The sequence below is a fragment of the Micromys minutus genome (assembly GCF_963924665.1).
Source record: "Micromys minutus genome assembly, chromosome: 2".
NCBI lineage: Eukaryota > Metazoa > Chordata > Mammalia > Rodentia > Muridae > Micromys > Micromys minutus.
This window is the reverse complement of record NC_137971.1, coordinates 30,410,395-30,423,139: the sequence shown is the minus strand read 5'-3', so window position 1 is coordinate 30,423,139 and position 12,745 is coordinate 30,410,395. Positions and strand designations below refer to the sequence as shown.

General features: G+C 38.1%; 1 protein-coding gene across 1 annotated transcript in view; it reads left to right on the top strand.

Annotated features, from left to right (window-relative positions):
• The window catches only part of JAK2 (Janus kinase 2), a 58,240-nt gene that overhangs the window by 33,924 nt on the left and 11,571 nt on the right, over positions 1–12,745 (top strand). Inside the window, exons 10-19 of the mRNA XM_080913572.1 lie at positions 119–230; positions 1,609–1,795; positions 2,389–2,516; positions 4,811–4,945; positions 7,067–7,154; positions 7,863–7,990; positions 9,020–9,158; positions 10,506–10,657; positions 10,814–10,964; positions 11,882–12,018. Of these exons, the coding sequence (XP_080769698.1) occupies positions 119–230; positions 1,609–1,795; positions 2,389–2,516; positions 4,811–4,945; positions 7,067–7,154; positions 7,863–7,990; positions 9,020–9,158; positions 10,506–10,657; positions 10,814–10,964; positions 11,882–12,018 (1,357 nt within the window). The remainder of the gene's footprint in view (positions 1–118; positions 231–1,608; positions 1,796–2,388; positions 2,517–4,810; positions 4,946–7,066; positions 7,155–7,862; positions 7,991–9,019; positions 9,159–10,505; positions 10,658–10,813; positions 10,965–11,881; positions 12,019–12,745) is intronic.

Sequence of the window (12,745 nt, the reverse complement as noted above, 5' to 3'; positions counted from 1 at the left end):
CTTTATAAACATACGTAGTAAGAAGTGTTCTGAGAGCTGGTTTTTATTTGTCGTTGTGGCCTTTGGTCGTGGTTCTGTGTTCCTGCTCTCATTCATGCTCTTTCTCCTTAACTTGTAGAATGGATTTTGCCATTAGCAAACTAAAGAAGGCAGGTAACCAGACTGGACTGTATGTACTTCGATGTAGCCCTAAGGACTTTAACAAATACTTTCTGACCTTTGCTGTTGAGGTTAGTGTGTCACATTTATTAATAGCAACATGTTGTGTAATCTGTATTTCTACATCAAGAAGTATTTCATTTTTAATATTCAGAATTATAGTTCTTGAAACGATAATTGGCATGATAATACTTGGCATATCTTAATATATTATGAAATAAATGATCCATAAAGTTAATATAATATATAAATAACTCTAATGTTTTTGTTTTAATATTTATTTTATTTCTGATGTTTGAGTATTAGCCATGTGTTAAGTGGTATTTCATTAAGTATACTTGAGTCTGCTCACAAAACCCCAAAATGCTTACTAAATCATGTAGAGGAAAATAAGTGAAAAGAACACTTCCTGGTTTCTAGAGTAGTTTGCTAACTGGATATTTAGAGCACCAGGAATATGATGAATGTAAGAGTGCGCTGGACCCTCCCTGTTAAATGCATGTGAATTTGGATCTCAGCTAAGACTGTTTTTATCCATAGTTATCTTTAAAATATATGTAAGGCAACTACATGCTCTAGATCTTGAGAGGATTTGTAGCAACATCTAGATTCATTTTACAAAAATATAGAGAGTAAAGCTGTTACTCATCCATTTTCATAACAGCACCCATCTTATGCTCAGCGTAGAGAGAGGAGTTGTCTATAAATGCAGAAGGTGTATCTGTCTCATCACTTCCCAGGACAGAAACCGTTCAGTTATTTACCCAACGTGCTCAACATTTTATGTCCGTCGTTGTGCCTAATGTGTGTGATGAGAAATTAGAGACCATGGGCGGGATTGCTCGGGATTAGCAGTTACTTCATACAGGACTTACGGCGGCACAAATACAGTAACAAAGCAGGTCAAACTTAAGACGAGTGAAGTAGTTCATTGTTTATTACAGAAATGCTCTGAAGAAATTACAAATTCTCTGAAGACAACTAAAGTGTCTACTAGAGATAATTATGAAAGTAGGCGATTGTACAATGAAATGCATATTCCTTGCTTGTAGAGAGGAGTTAGTCCTGTTAAGGAGGGCCTCACCAATAAAGGATTTTAAACTTCAGTGAGTTAAGGGATGGATACAATCACATCGGGGCGTGCTGATTTGCAGAATGGAGGTGGGGGAGACAGTGAGCGTATCAAGGGCCATCAAGGTCCGTGAGCTGCCCCAGTGTTATCCAAGGGACGCTGTTACAGATGGTGGTGGTGTTGGGTATTATTTCTTCCACTGAAGTCAGTTACTGAGCTCCTCTAGAGAATGTGGCACTTGGAGTAAATATCTTCCTGAGGCACTGCTTTAGGATTTAGAGCTTAAATGTCTAAATATTCTGTTGGTTGTTATTGGCTGGATAATCTGCATAATCACCATTGTGATTTTTCTCCTTTTTATAACTAAACTCACATAGCGAGAAAATGTCATTGAATATAAACACTGTTTGATCACGAAGAATGAGAATGGAGAATACAACCTCAGTGGGACTAAGAGGAACTTCAGTAATCTTAAAGACCTGTTGAATTGCTACCAGATGGAAACTGTGCGCTCAGACAGTATCATCTTCCAGTTTACCAAATGCTGTCCCCCAAAGCCAAAAGGTACTGTAACTCCCCAGTTACTCTGCATGTGGTCATGGTCTGCATGTGGTGGGTGGTGATTTGAAAAGACTAGGCAAAGGCAGTACTGTATGAAAGCAAGTTAGCAAGTTGATGTTTCTAGTGTGCTTTGGTACCTGTAGCCTGAGAGCGACTGGAAGTTCCATTCTAAGGTGTTCTAAAGATAATTGCTTTCGACTTGTCACTCCACTTGGTAGTGAAATTTGTATGGAACTTCCAAATTTCCAAACTCCACTACCAAATTCTGTGTGTTAATTCTTTCATACGTTTTTAGGGTTTTCGTTTCTTATTTTTAAAGTGAAATAGCGCGATTGTAAATTCCTTAAAACAATTTATTTAAAATTCCTAGAAAGTAAATTAAGAAGTGACTGTAAGTTTGTATGTGTTTGTTAGCTAGTAAGAATACTTCAATCAGAGTTGGATAAGAAAATTCCTGAAATAACTAAGCAGCTACTGGGAGTTTTAGACACAGAGCACACTCGTGTCACCTGTCTGGCGGGTCATGTTTTTGCTGTGCTTCAGTTGTCCACAGACCTATCCACATATGAAACAGATGCATTGTGTTTATTTTTCAGATAAATCAAACCTTCTCGTCTTTAGAACAAATGGTATTTCCGATGTTCAGATCTCACCAACATTACAGAGGCATAATAATGTGAATCAAATGGTGTTTCACAAAATCAGAAATGAAGATTTGATATTTGTAAGTCGTTCTTGATAATTGGGTGGCTTTTTTGTCCCTTTAAAGAAATGTCTTTTTAAATTTCTTAGCTGATAATTACACTCATGTTATATTTGACATATTTTATTATAACTTATACATTTTACTTAAATTTCAAGTTACATCATTTATAAAATTTGTAAATCTTAGAAAATATTACAGCATAAATTTGCAGAATTAGTTAATAATGGAGTTATATTCTCATTTTAGAAGTTTAAAAATATTCCTTTGGAAAATTTAAAAGTTAAAGACAACTGCCTTAGTTACCATGTACTAAGCAAGTAAGGGGAACTCAGTAGATTATCTTCAAGGAACTGAAAACAAGATGGAGCTAGGAGGTGAGGCCTGACTGTTGTGTGGCGAGAGGGCAAGGAGAGTCTGTCATAGAGGCTAGAATGAGAAGCATCACAGAGAAAGGACTAGGGTCGTCAAGTCTGAGTTAAAGTGAGCCTTATCTCGAAATAGAGCTGGAACCTGCAATAGAATGCATCCAGTGTACAGAGTGTAAAATGTTTGTTTTCTAGCAAGAGGAGAAAAAAATGAGTACTGTCTGTTTTAATTGATTTAGTGAGGAGAAAGAGGAGTTCATAAGCTTTTGAGTTTAGATTTAGTCATAATCTTACCCAATCTGAGAAACATTAAGCCAGTAAGTTAAAGACAGTACCACAGATGCTTGGGAGAAACACATGATGTTTCTGAAAAACACTGGGACCCAGGAGTGTAGTTCTAGCACTTGGGGGGAGAAGCAGACATAGGAAGACCTTTAGAACATCCTTAGCTACATATGGAGTTGAGGACGATTCTGGGCTGTATGAGACCCTGCCTTAAAAGCAAAACAAACAACAACCAAAAAGGAAAGAGATGTTCTCTTAGCTCAGGCTGTCTAGGATTCCTATAGATAAACCACTCTAAGAATTAGCTTCTAATAATAAAAAATAAAACATACAGGGAAACTACCCAAGATTAAGTAGAGGTCATCAAACCAAATAAACATTAAACTTAAACTTCTAACAGTTTTATATAGTTTCCAAGTATAGACCATAAAATGTAGGTATCTTTAAAGAGGACTTGATGTATTACTTAAGGACAATTCCAGGAAAGAAGGAGCAGTTGTGTAGAATCTACTGTTGTATTTGCCACCCAATTAACAGTCTAGACAGCAGGCTCCTCTCCCACCACTGACAGGAGAGGAGGGAACTGGAATGACAGAGCTCAGCAATAGGGTGTTTGTCTAGTGTGTACAAAGTCCTGACATCACAGCACCTCAAATTAACAACACACACCAGGATTTTGAATGGAAGTATGTTGGCTTATGCTTCTCATTCGTGTAGTCAGGAGACTGAGATGGGAAGGTAGTAAGCTTGAGGCCAGCTTGGGATGTAACAGTGAATTCCCCAGCCTCAGCCCGAGAAACAGTGAGACCCCACAAGGGAGATGGAGAAGGGCAGAGGGGGAGGGACAGAGAGAGTGGGTGGAAGTAGACAGGGAAGGAACTACAGAATGGGAAGGCATTATTCTTCAGGTATGACAGAAGCAGAGAGCCGCAGGGGAGCGTGACAGTTGGAAGTGCCCTGTGGTGGAGCTTGCATCTGAACATGGCAGCGCTGCTTCAGAACGCAGGTTTTCCGCAAATATTCTGGGCAGATACACGATAAACGTCAGTACTCACAGTGGTGCTAGATGTTCATCTAGTTTGTGTCAGGCTCTGGTACTTTTGTGTATTTATTCCCTCATTAACTAAAGCAGTTCTACAGGAAAACGTATTATTGTTCATTACATGAAAAGTCTAAGGCCAGCTTAGGCCACAAAGGGAAAAGAAAAAGAGAACTGGGAGAGGAAGGGACAGGGTGAGAACACCCAGGTAACAGAAACACAGAGGGATTCTTAGCCTCCAGGGGGCAGCTCCTGAGTGATGAGAGACAGTCAGGCTTCCCGCCTGCACACAGCACACTGCTTTCCTTTGCACTGCACTCAGAGGGAAGCCTAAGAAGAGGAGCACTTGTAAATACATTCAGGCAAACGCTGACTCTTTAAGGAGCAATAAGTGTAGTCATTGCAGGAGACAGGGAAGTCTGATAGTAAAATATTCTTTATTAATCCTTGTTGCTTGTTTTTAATTATTTAAGAAAGAAGAATAGAGAATTTCAAACCTCAAGTTTAGATTCAGTTTATAACAGAAATGTTTGCCATTTTGTCATTAAGTGTACTTTCTATTTTCTAATTCCTTTACTTCATCTGTCTTTATCTACTTCCCACTTACCCTTTTTTCTTTAAAGAATGAAAGCCTTGGCCAAGGTACTTTTACAAAAATTTTTAAAGGTATAAGAAGAGAAGTTGGAGATTATGGTCAGCTGCACGAAACAGAAGTTCTTTTGAAAGTCCTAGATAAAGCACATAGGAACTATTCAGAGGTGAGTGAGTATGTTTGTTGGCTCCTTCACATATCTTTTTATACTATGTAAGTGTGGGTATTCATAAGTACATTAAATGTGTGTGACTTCAAAATTATAAAATCGTATGTCCTTACATATATTAATTATGCATGAAATAGGTTTCATTATGAAATATTTATACACACAGAATATAGTTCAAGCATTTAGTCTATTACCTGCTCATATCTACATTACAATGATCCTCTTTCTACTAACCTCTGGCCTACTGTTTGGTCTTTGAGTGACTTAATGAACTTTATTAAGGTTGCTTACATGAGTGTGGGTGAAGGTTTATTTATAAGAATATACTTACCTTACCATTAGAGAAATATGTTTCCACCCCCTATCAACCAGTAAAAGCCTTGGGCAGTAATAGGTCCCATGAGCTCCTCCTCCCTCAAAAGAGTATTGAGAGGCCTCATCTTGTGTATAATTGGCCAGGTAAACACAACTGCTTAGGGGTCAGGAGTGAGACATCCACGTAAACCCAGGAGTGAGTGTTCCAAGCCACCCCTCTTCCTGCTGGCACACAACTTCTCCTACAGTGTCCTTATAGGGCATATTATTTACTTTCTCATTGCTGTGAAAAACACTACAACCAAAAGCAAATTATAAAGGAGTTTATTTTCACCTGCAATTCCAAAAAGATAAGAGTCCATCATAGCAGAACAGGTATTACCTGGTGACAGGAGGAGGAACAGTGAGAACTGGAAGTGTGAAGCAATGGTAGCCTTCAAAGACGATCCTCAATGAACTTCTTCCTCTAGCAAGGCTCTACCTCCTAAAACTCCCATAATCCCCTAGCACACCAACTAGATACTATGTGTTTACATATATAACCATATAGGGGACATTTCTTAGTCAGTGTTAGTTCTTAGTGCTGTTCAGGGCACCTGACTCTAGTCTTTAAAAGATCGATAAAATAGAAGATCACCCTCAGAAGCCGTCACCGTCCAGAAATAGACTCACAATGAGTAAGCACAGAGCAGTAATGAGACTAGAGCATTGTCTACCACTAGCACTGACAAAGGAACACTGACAGTTCTCTGTGTGGGGAACATTAGTTATTATGGATACAAGTGTAAAGAACTAGAAAAGAAAGAAAGAAAAACACCCTATAAAAAGTGGGTGGTGCTGAGAGAGGAGGGGTTTGGGAGTGGGAATGGAAATAGAAAGGGAGGGGAGAGTATGTTTGGGGAAGGGCAGACGGCAATGAGGGTGCCAAAATGATTAAAAAAAAATAAGGTCTGTGTCCAAAGAGGCCGAGGGACACATGTGCAAAGCAAAGGAGACTGGGTTCTTTGAGAGAAAAAGGTAAAAGAAAGGAGTGAGGAAGAGTATTGGGTGCAGAACAGGGACAAGCTGGCCTGCTGATGATGACTTTGTGTATTAAACAAAGAGGGTCAGCTGGAAGAGCTGGATGGAAATGCACAGTGTGAAAACCGACTGGCCGGTATTGCTTCCTTTTGGATGCTAGAGCTCCTTCATCAGCTCCCAGAGTTCTATCAAAATCGCCTTTCTTAAGGAAGCATCTGTGACTTCATGATGAGGAGGCTACAGAATATTTGAGATTTTTTCCTGTAAATTTTATTGTCAGAGTTTATTTAGTTATTTCTTTTTAATTACTTTATTTTCACTTAATATGTATGGTTGTTTTTGCATGTATGCATGTCTGTGCACCATATATGTACCTGTGGAAGTCAGAAGAGGGTATAGGTTCCTTTGGAGCTAGAGTTACAAGCAGTGGTTAATGGCCATGTTCTTAACCACTGAGCCACCATCCCAGCCTAAAACTAATAGGATTTTAAAATAATATTAATACAGTAATTGCTTTCAGTATGGTCTTATAGGTATATTAAATCTTTACATATACAGAGGCCACTCCCTTCCTTCAAATGTAGCTACTTGGAGCTTTGCAGTTCCATGACGACTCCTCCACAGTTTCATCTGTGTAAGAATAAGCTTGAAAGGCACCATACTAAAACTATCCTTGTCCAACTGAGAGTAGGACAAACGCTATTTCTCTCAAGTCAGAGGGTATCTTACAGACATCATTGATAGAAATTCCTTCACATTTCTTGTTTCCCTTCCTCCCTTTAGTCTTTCTTTGAAGCAGCAAGCATGATGAGTCAGCTTTCTCACAAGCATTTGATTTTGAATTATGGAGTATGTGTCTGTGGAGAGGAGAGTAAGTAAAGCCACCTGCTTTTCTTTGTTAGCATCATACCTGTCTCAGAATCCTTACTATTTAGGACTACAATAGGTATCAGTAAAACCACGGAATTACAGGTGTTGTTGGATTTGAAAATGTTGTGGGACTGTTCAGTTATATCTTGTAAAATAGCAAACTGGTATTAAAGGCTAAAATGTGGACTAGAATTAATATGTCTTATTATAACGCCCACGTGATGGGTGGAGGATTCAAGTAAACAAATACAAGCTTTTGTGTGCACGTAACAATACAGATTATGGGTGACTCGTGTGACACTGGAGCAACTGGTCCTTTTAGTACAAGTGTATTTACAGTTATGAAAACAAGTCCTATAAATGATAGACTGCATTACTAATGAAACTGATTGAAGGGACTGAATATTGGCACTAGGTAGGCCCCCCAGTTACTCTGCATATATATGTTTACATTGTAAAATAAATACGATGTTATATAAAAGTATATGTTAGGTATACATTGTTTAGCATCCTACCTCTTACTGTTGTGAATAAGCTAAAAACCAAAGTACAATGATGTATATTTATTAAGTTTCATTTAAATTAGTTTAATTTGTTTAATTTATTTATCTATTATATCCACAAATAACCTAAGTACTTTGAAATTTTGAATTACACTTTTTTAATTGGATGTATACTTGAACTTTATCTTACCTATATTTTAATGCAGACATTTTGGTTCAAGAGTTTGTAAAATTTGGATCACTGGATACGTACCTGAAAAAAAACAAAAATTCCATAAATATATTATGGAAACTTGGAGTGGCTAAACAGTTGGCATGGGCCATGCATTTTCTAGTAAGTGATTCCTGTGTTCTTTTTAACAGACTAAAACTCCCCATTTTATTTTGTGAAAGTACTATAATTATTTTAACTGGGCAACCAGAAAAAAGTCTTGGAATGAGTGCTGAGTCTTTCAATGTGTTAGGCATAGAAAGGGGTTGTCATGCACATGGAGGAGTGCACCAGCTGTGAAAGGGGTTTTCAGGCACATGGAGTAGTGCGCCAGATGTGGAGGAGTGCACCAGCTGTGAAAGGGGTTGTCATGCACATGGAGTAGTGCACCAGCTGTGAAAGGGGTTGTTATGTACATGGAGTAGTGCACCAGCTGTGAAAGGGGTTGTCATGCACATGGAGTAGTGCACCAGCTGTGAAAGGGGTTGTTATGCACATGGAGGAGTGCATCAGATGTGGAGGAGTGCACCAGCTGTGAAAGGGGTTATTATGCACATGGAAGGAGTATACCAGCTGTGAAAGGGGTTGAGCTGTGAAAGGGGTTGTTATGCACATGGAAGGAGTACACCAGCTGTGAAAGGGGTTGTTATGCACATGGAAGGAGCATACCAGCTGTAAAAGGGGTTGCAGCTGCCAACTATACTTAGACAACTATAGTTTATATCAGTTGAGTTTAGAAAACTTAACCAAAACTTTATAGACATGTATTGTGCTGCTGTAATAGCAGGAAGTAGGCTGTGGTGTTTGTAGGCACTGGACTGCACGCAGTGAGAGAACAGTATTGATGGGCAGAAAGCCAGGGTGCCTGCCACTTATCAGTGTACATTTATTGATCTAGAAATTGTCTTTCCTAATGTTAGCTACTACATTGAAGTCCCCTTTGAAAAGTAGTGCCCATTTCATTGTGGGTATAGATTATTGCATCAGTTAAAGAAACTGAAGACTTCCTTTTATTGTCTAAAGTATGCTATACATTAATACTAACTATGCTGTGTTTCATCCTCTTTAAATCTGCATTGTAGCTTTGGGTATATTATATGCACACATATTTGTATATTGATATTTGAATGCATGTGCATTTGACTTTAATAGGAAGAAAAGTCCCTTATTCATGGGAATGTGTGTGCCAAAAATATCCTGCTTATCAGAGAAGAAGACAGGAAAACAGGGAATCCACCTTTCATCAAACTTAGTGATCCTGGGATTAGCATCACAGTTTTACCAAAGGACAGTAAGTTCTGGATCAGTTGTGTTCAGCATTCTTAAATGTTGTTTGAGTGGTACCATGAAAATCATGTTAATTTTTCTTTAATTCTATTTTATTACTGTTCTTGCATACTAATGACATTTAGCTACTACATTTAATAATTTAAACTGTTATGGTTAAATCGTGACTGTTCATTTCTCCTTTTGTAAAAGCATGCTACCATGCACTGAAGTTATTCCTTTGTGGATATATATGTATGGGAGGAGGCATACATGAGGCACAGCTCAGGTATGAAGTTAGATTAGTGGGAGTTGGTCCTCTCCTTCCACCGTGAGGCCTCAGAGTTGAACTTGGCTGCAAGCACCTTTATCCACTTAAGCCATATTGCTGTCTGTATTTTAAGTAATTTTCTACCTGAGTCTTTTAAAATAAGAATCTATATTAATCAGATTTTGTGTGTTGATGTTCAATATTCTGGTTTAGTCAATGCTAACTTAACTTTGATAGCTGACTCCAAAGTAAGGACACTGATAATAGGATGTAATGGAGAAAGGAAAACCTTACAGGGATTTTAGATCTGCATCTGAGGAAATTTACCTTTTGGAATGAGAAGTTAAATAGAAAAGAATATATAGGGTAAAGGGGAGAGGAACTAATAAACTTTTTAACCTCTGTATGTAGGAAAATATCCATATTGCTTTATCGAAAGGTAGAATATTATCCTCGCTTTCTTATCCTTTTCTCTTTATCAGAATCCCCGCAGGGAGATTTATATGCTTCTTCCTTAGATACTTTCTTTGTAGTGGCATTAAGGACTAATAGACTTTATTTAGGAAATTCCATGATTTGAACATCACTCTGTTTGAACATTACTTCTGCTGCTAAGTTGTTAAAACACCCATCAGCGATGTAATATTATATGTTAGAAAGTTGTGTGTGTTTGTGTGTGTGTGTGTGTGTGTGTGTGTGTGTGTGTGTGTGTGTGTGTGTGTATAAAATATCACGAGTAAAGCTTAAGACAGATTTTGTCTATTTCTCTCTGGTAGAGATAGGACTAATGGGGAGGTGCCCAGGGAGACTCTTTGGTTTAATGGAAAGTTTAGTTGATCTGAAACCATTACACAGAATACTAATTCTAACAACACTGTACATTTCTGTGGGAATTTCCTTAGTCTTTGTGGATCTGAATTGTTAAAGTTGAGTTACTGAGGTAGGATTTCAAGGTTAGCCTGCTCTTAAACTTGATAATGGTGAGCAAGTCCTATACAACCACAAAAGACTTGATTATTCAAACAAGTTTGAAACTCTTCATGTGTAAATTAATGGTGTGTGGAGCATGTCTAACGATAGTTTGTTCCTGTTGTTTAAAAGTTCTTCAGGAGAGAATACCATGGGTACCACCTGAATGCATTGAAAATCCTAAAAATTTAAATTTGGCAACAGACAAGTGGAGTTTCGGAACCACTCTGTGGGAGATTTGCAGTGGGGGAGATAAACCTCTGAGTGCTCTGGATTCTCAAAGAGTAAGTTCACACAGGCTGAGGGAGAGGTACTCTTATTCTTCAGGCTTCTTCATGGGATGTGACATTTCCTAGCCCTTCTAGTTGTGAAAAGAAACTGAGGGAAGGGCGCTGTTGCCCTTTAGTCTTATATCTTATCCTTTGGCCCTTTAATTGTAGAAGCTGCAGTTTTATGAGGATAAGCACCAGCTTCCTGCACCCAAGTGGACAGAATTGGCAAACCTCATAAACAGCTGCATGGATTATGAGCCTGATGTCAGACCTGCTTTCAGAGCTGTCATCCGAGACCTTAACAGCCTGTTCACCCCAGGTGAGTTGTGGTGGGTATCGCTGATTACTGGTTCCTGTCTCTGCTGCATTAATTGGATAGTTTCAAATTTGTAGGTCCATCTGAGACAGTCTCCGATGTCTTGGTGTATATATGTCCTAATTGACTGGGTAATCTTTATTTTTTAAAAAAGATCTTTTCTTCATTTATAACCGAATTTTATTAACTTGTTTATTTTACAAACAAGAAAACTTAACTACAAAATTTATTATCTGTATCTAAAACAAGAGTTTTAGAATCCATTGCATGTTTAATTAATGAGAAGCATGTTTATCTGATCACGTTTATTATTTGGCTACATGGAGTTTTTATTATGTATACAATGTTCTTCCTGCATGTATGCCTGTATACCAGAAGGGGGCACCAGATCTCTTTGTAGATGGTTGTGAGCCACCATGTAGTTGCTGGGAATTGAACTCAGGACCTCTGGGAGAGCAGTCAGTGTTCTTAACCACTGAGCCATCTCTCCAGCCCTTCATGGAGTTTTTAGCAAGGCCCCTTTTGGTTTTTCTAGTTCCCATCTATTTTGTAATTGACTTGTTTGTATCAACAGGAGATAGGTTTACTTTTGCCTGTCCCTACCTCTGGAGAGCTGAGGTAAATGCATGCCTGCCCCATAGCAGGACTTACCTCTCTCACTACATGAGCTGAACAGAATGTTACTTTGTAACTACTGAAACCTCCTGTTATGGAAAATAGTATTTTACCTTTTGGAAAAAAAATCTATCTTGAAAATCTGCGTAATAATTAAAGGCCCTTATGAGTTATAATCTAAATAATTTTGAGTTTCCCTATATTATTTAGTATTCTAAACCCATTCTGCTTCTTAGCTAGAATATCAGTTTTACCCAGAGAATGTATTTGCCAATTTAATATACTGCCATTCATTATTTCTGCAGATTATGAACTACTAACAGAAAACGACATGCTACCAAACATGAGAATAGGTGCCCTAGGATTTTCTGGTGCTTTTGAAGACAGGGATCCTACACAGTTTGAAGAGAGACATTTGAAATTTCTACAGCAACTTGGCAAGGTAGACTGTCATAAGTTTTCAAATAGAATATAATCAAACATTATTTTGGGGGGGGGACAAGAAGGCTTTGAGCTAGAGTTACTAAATATACTTTTCACAAAAAAAAAATTAAGGGATATTTGTGGAGGATAAAGCTTAATTGTTAAATATTAGAGAAATTGTCTGATAAATAACACTTTACTAAAGAATACCTCAGGGTTTTAACATGCAATGTACACTCAATTCAATATCTTTTAAGAGGATGGATATTAAAAACTAAGGAGTACTTGCCAAGCTAAGGTATCATTGTCTCTGGCTTAGATAAAAGGGAAAGTTTGTAGTTCAGAGTAAGTCAGAGTAAGAGAGAAGGGAACACATTGTGTTCTGTTTGCTTTCCAACTTCATCTTGGGAGAAATAATCTGACTGCTTAGAACATAGGACCTTGAATTAGCATGTTCATTAGCAGAGGTTCCATGGAAAGGCTGCATACTCATACATAGCCTGTATTATACAGTCCATGCTATATAACAAGAGGAAGAAAGCCACAGTGATTAGCAGGCCCTATTGTAGTCACAAGCTCTCTTCCTTGTTTGTTTACAGGGTTTCCTCCATAGCACATCTCAGTATGAATTGGTTTTTGGCATAGGTACAACAAGAATGCCTCACCAAGACCTGTACCTAAGCTAGAAGCTTCAGTTGAGCTTTCCTAAAACTAAACATTGAGGGTTATATTAAGTCAGCCTGTGT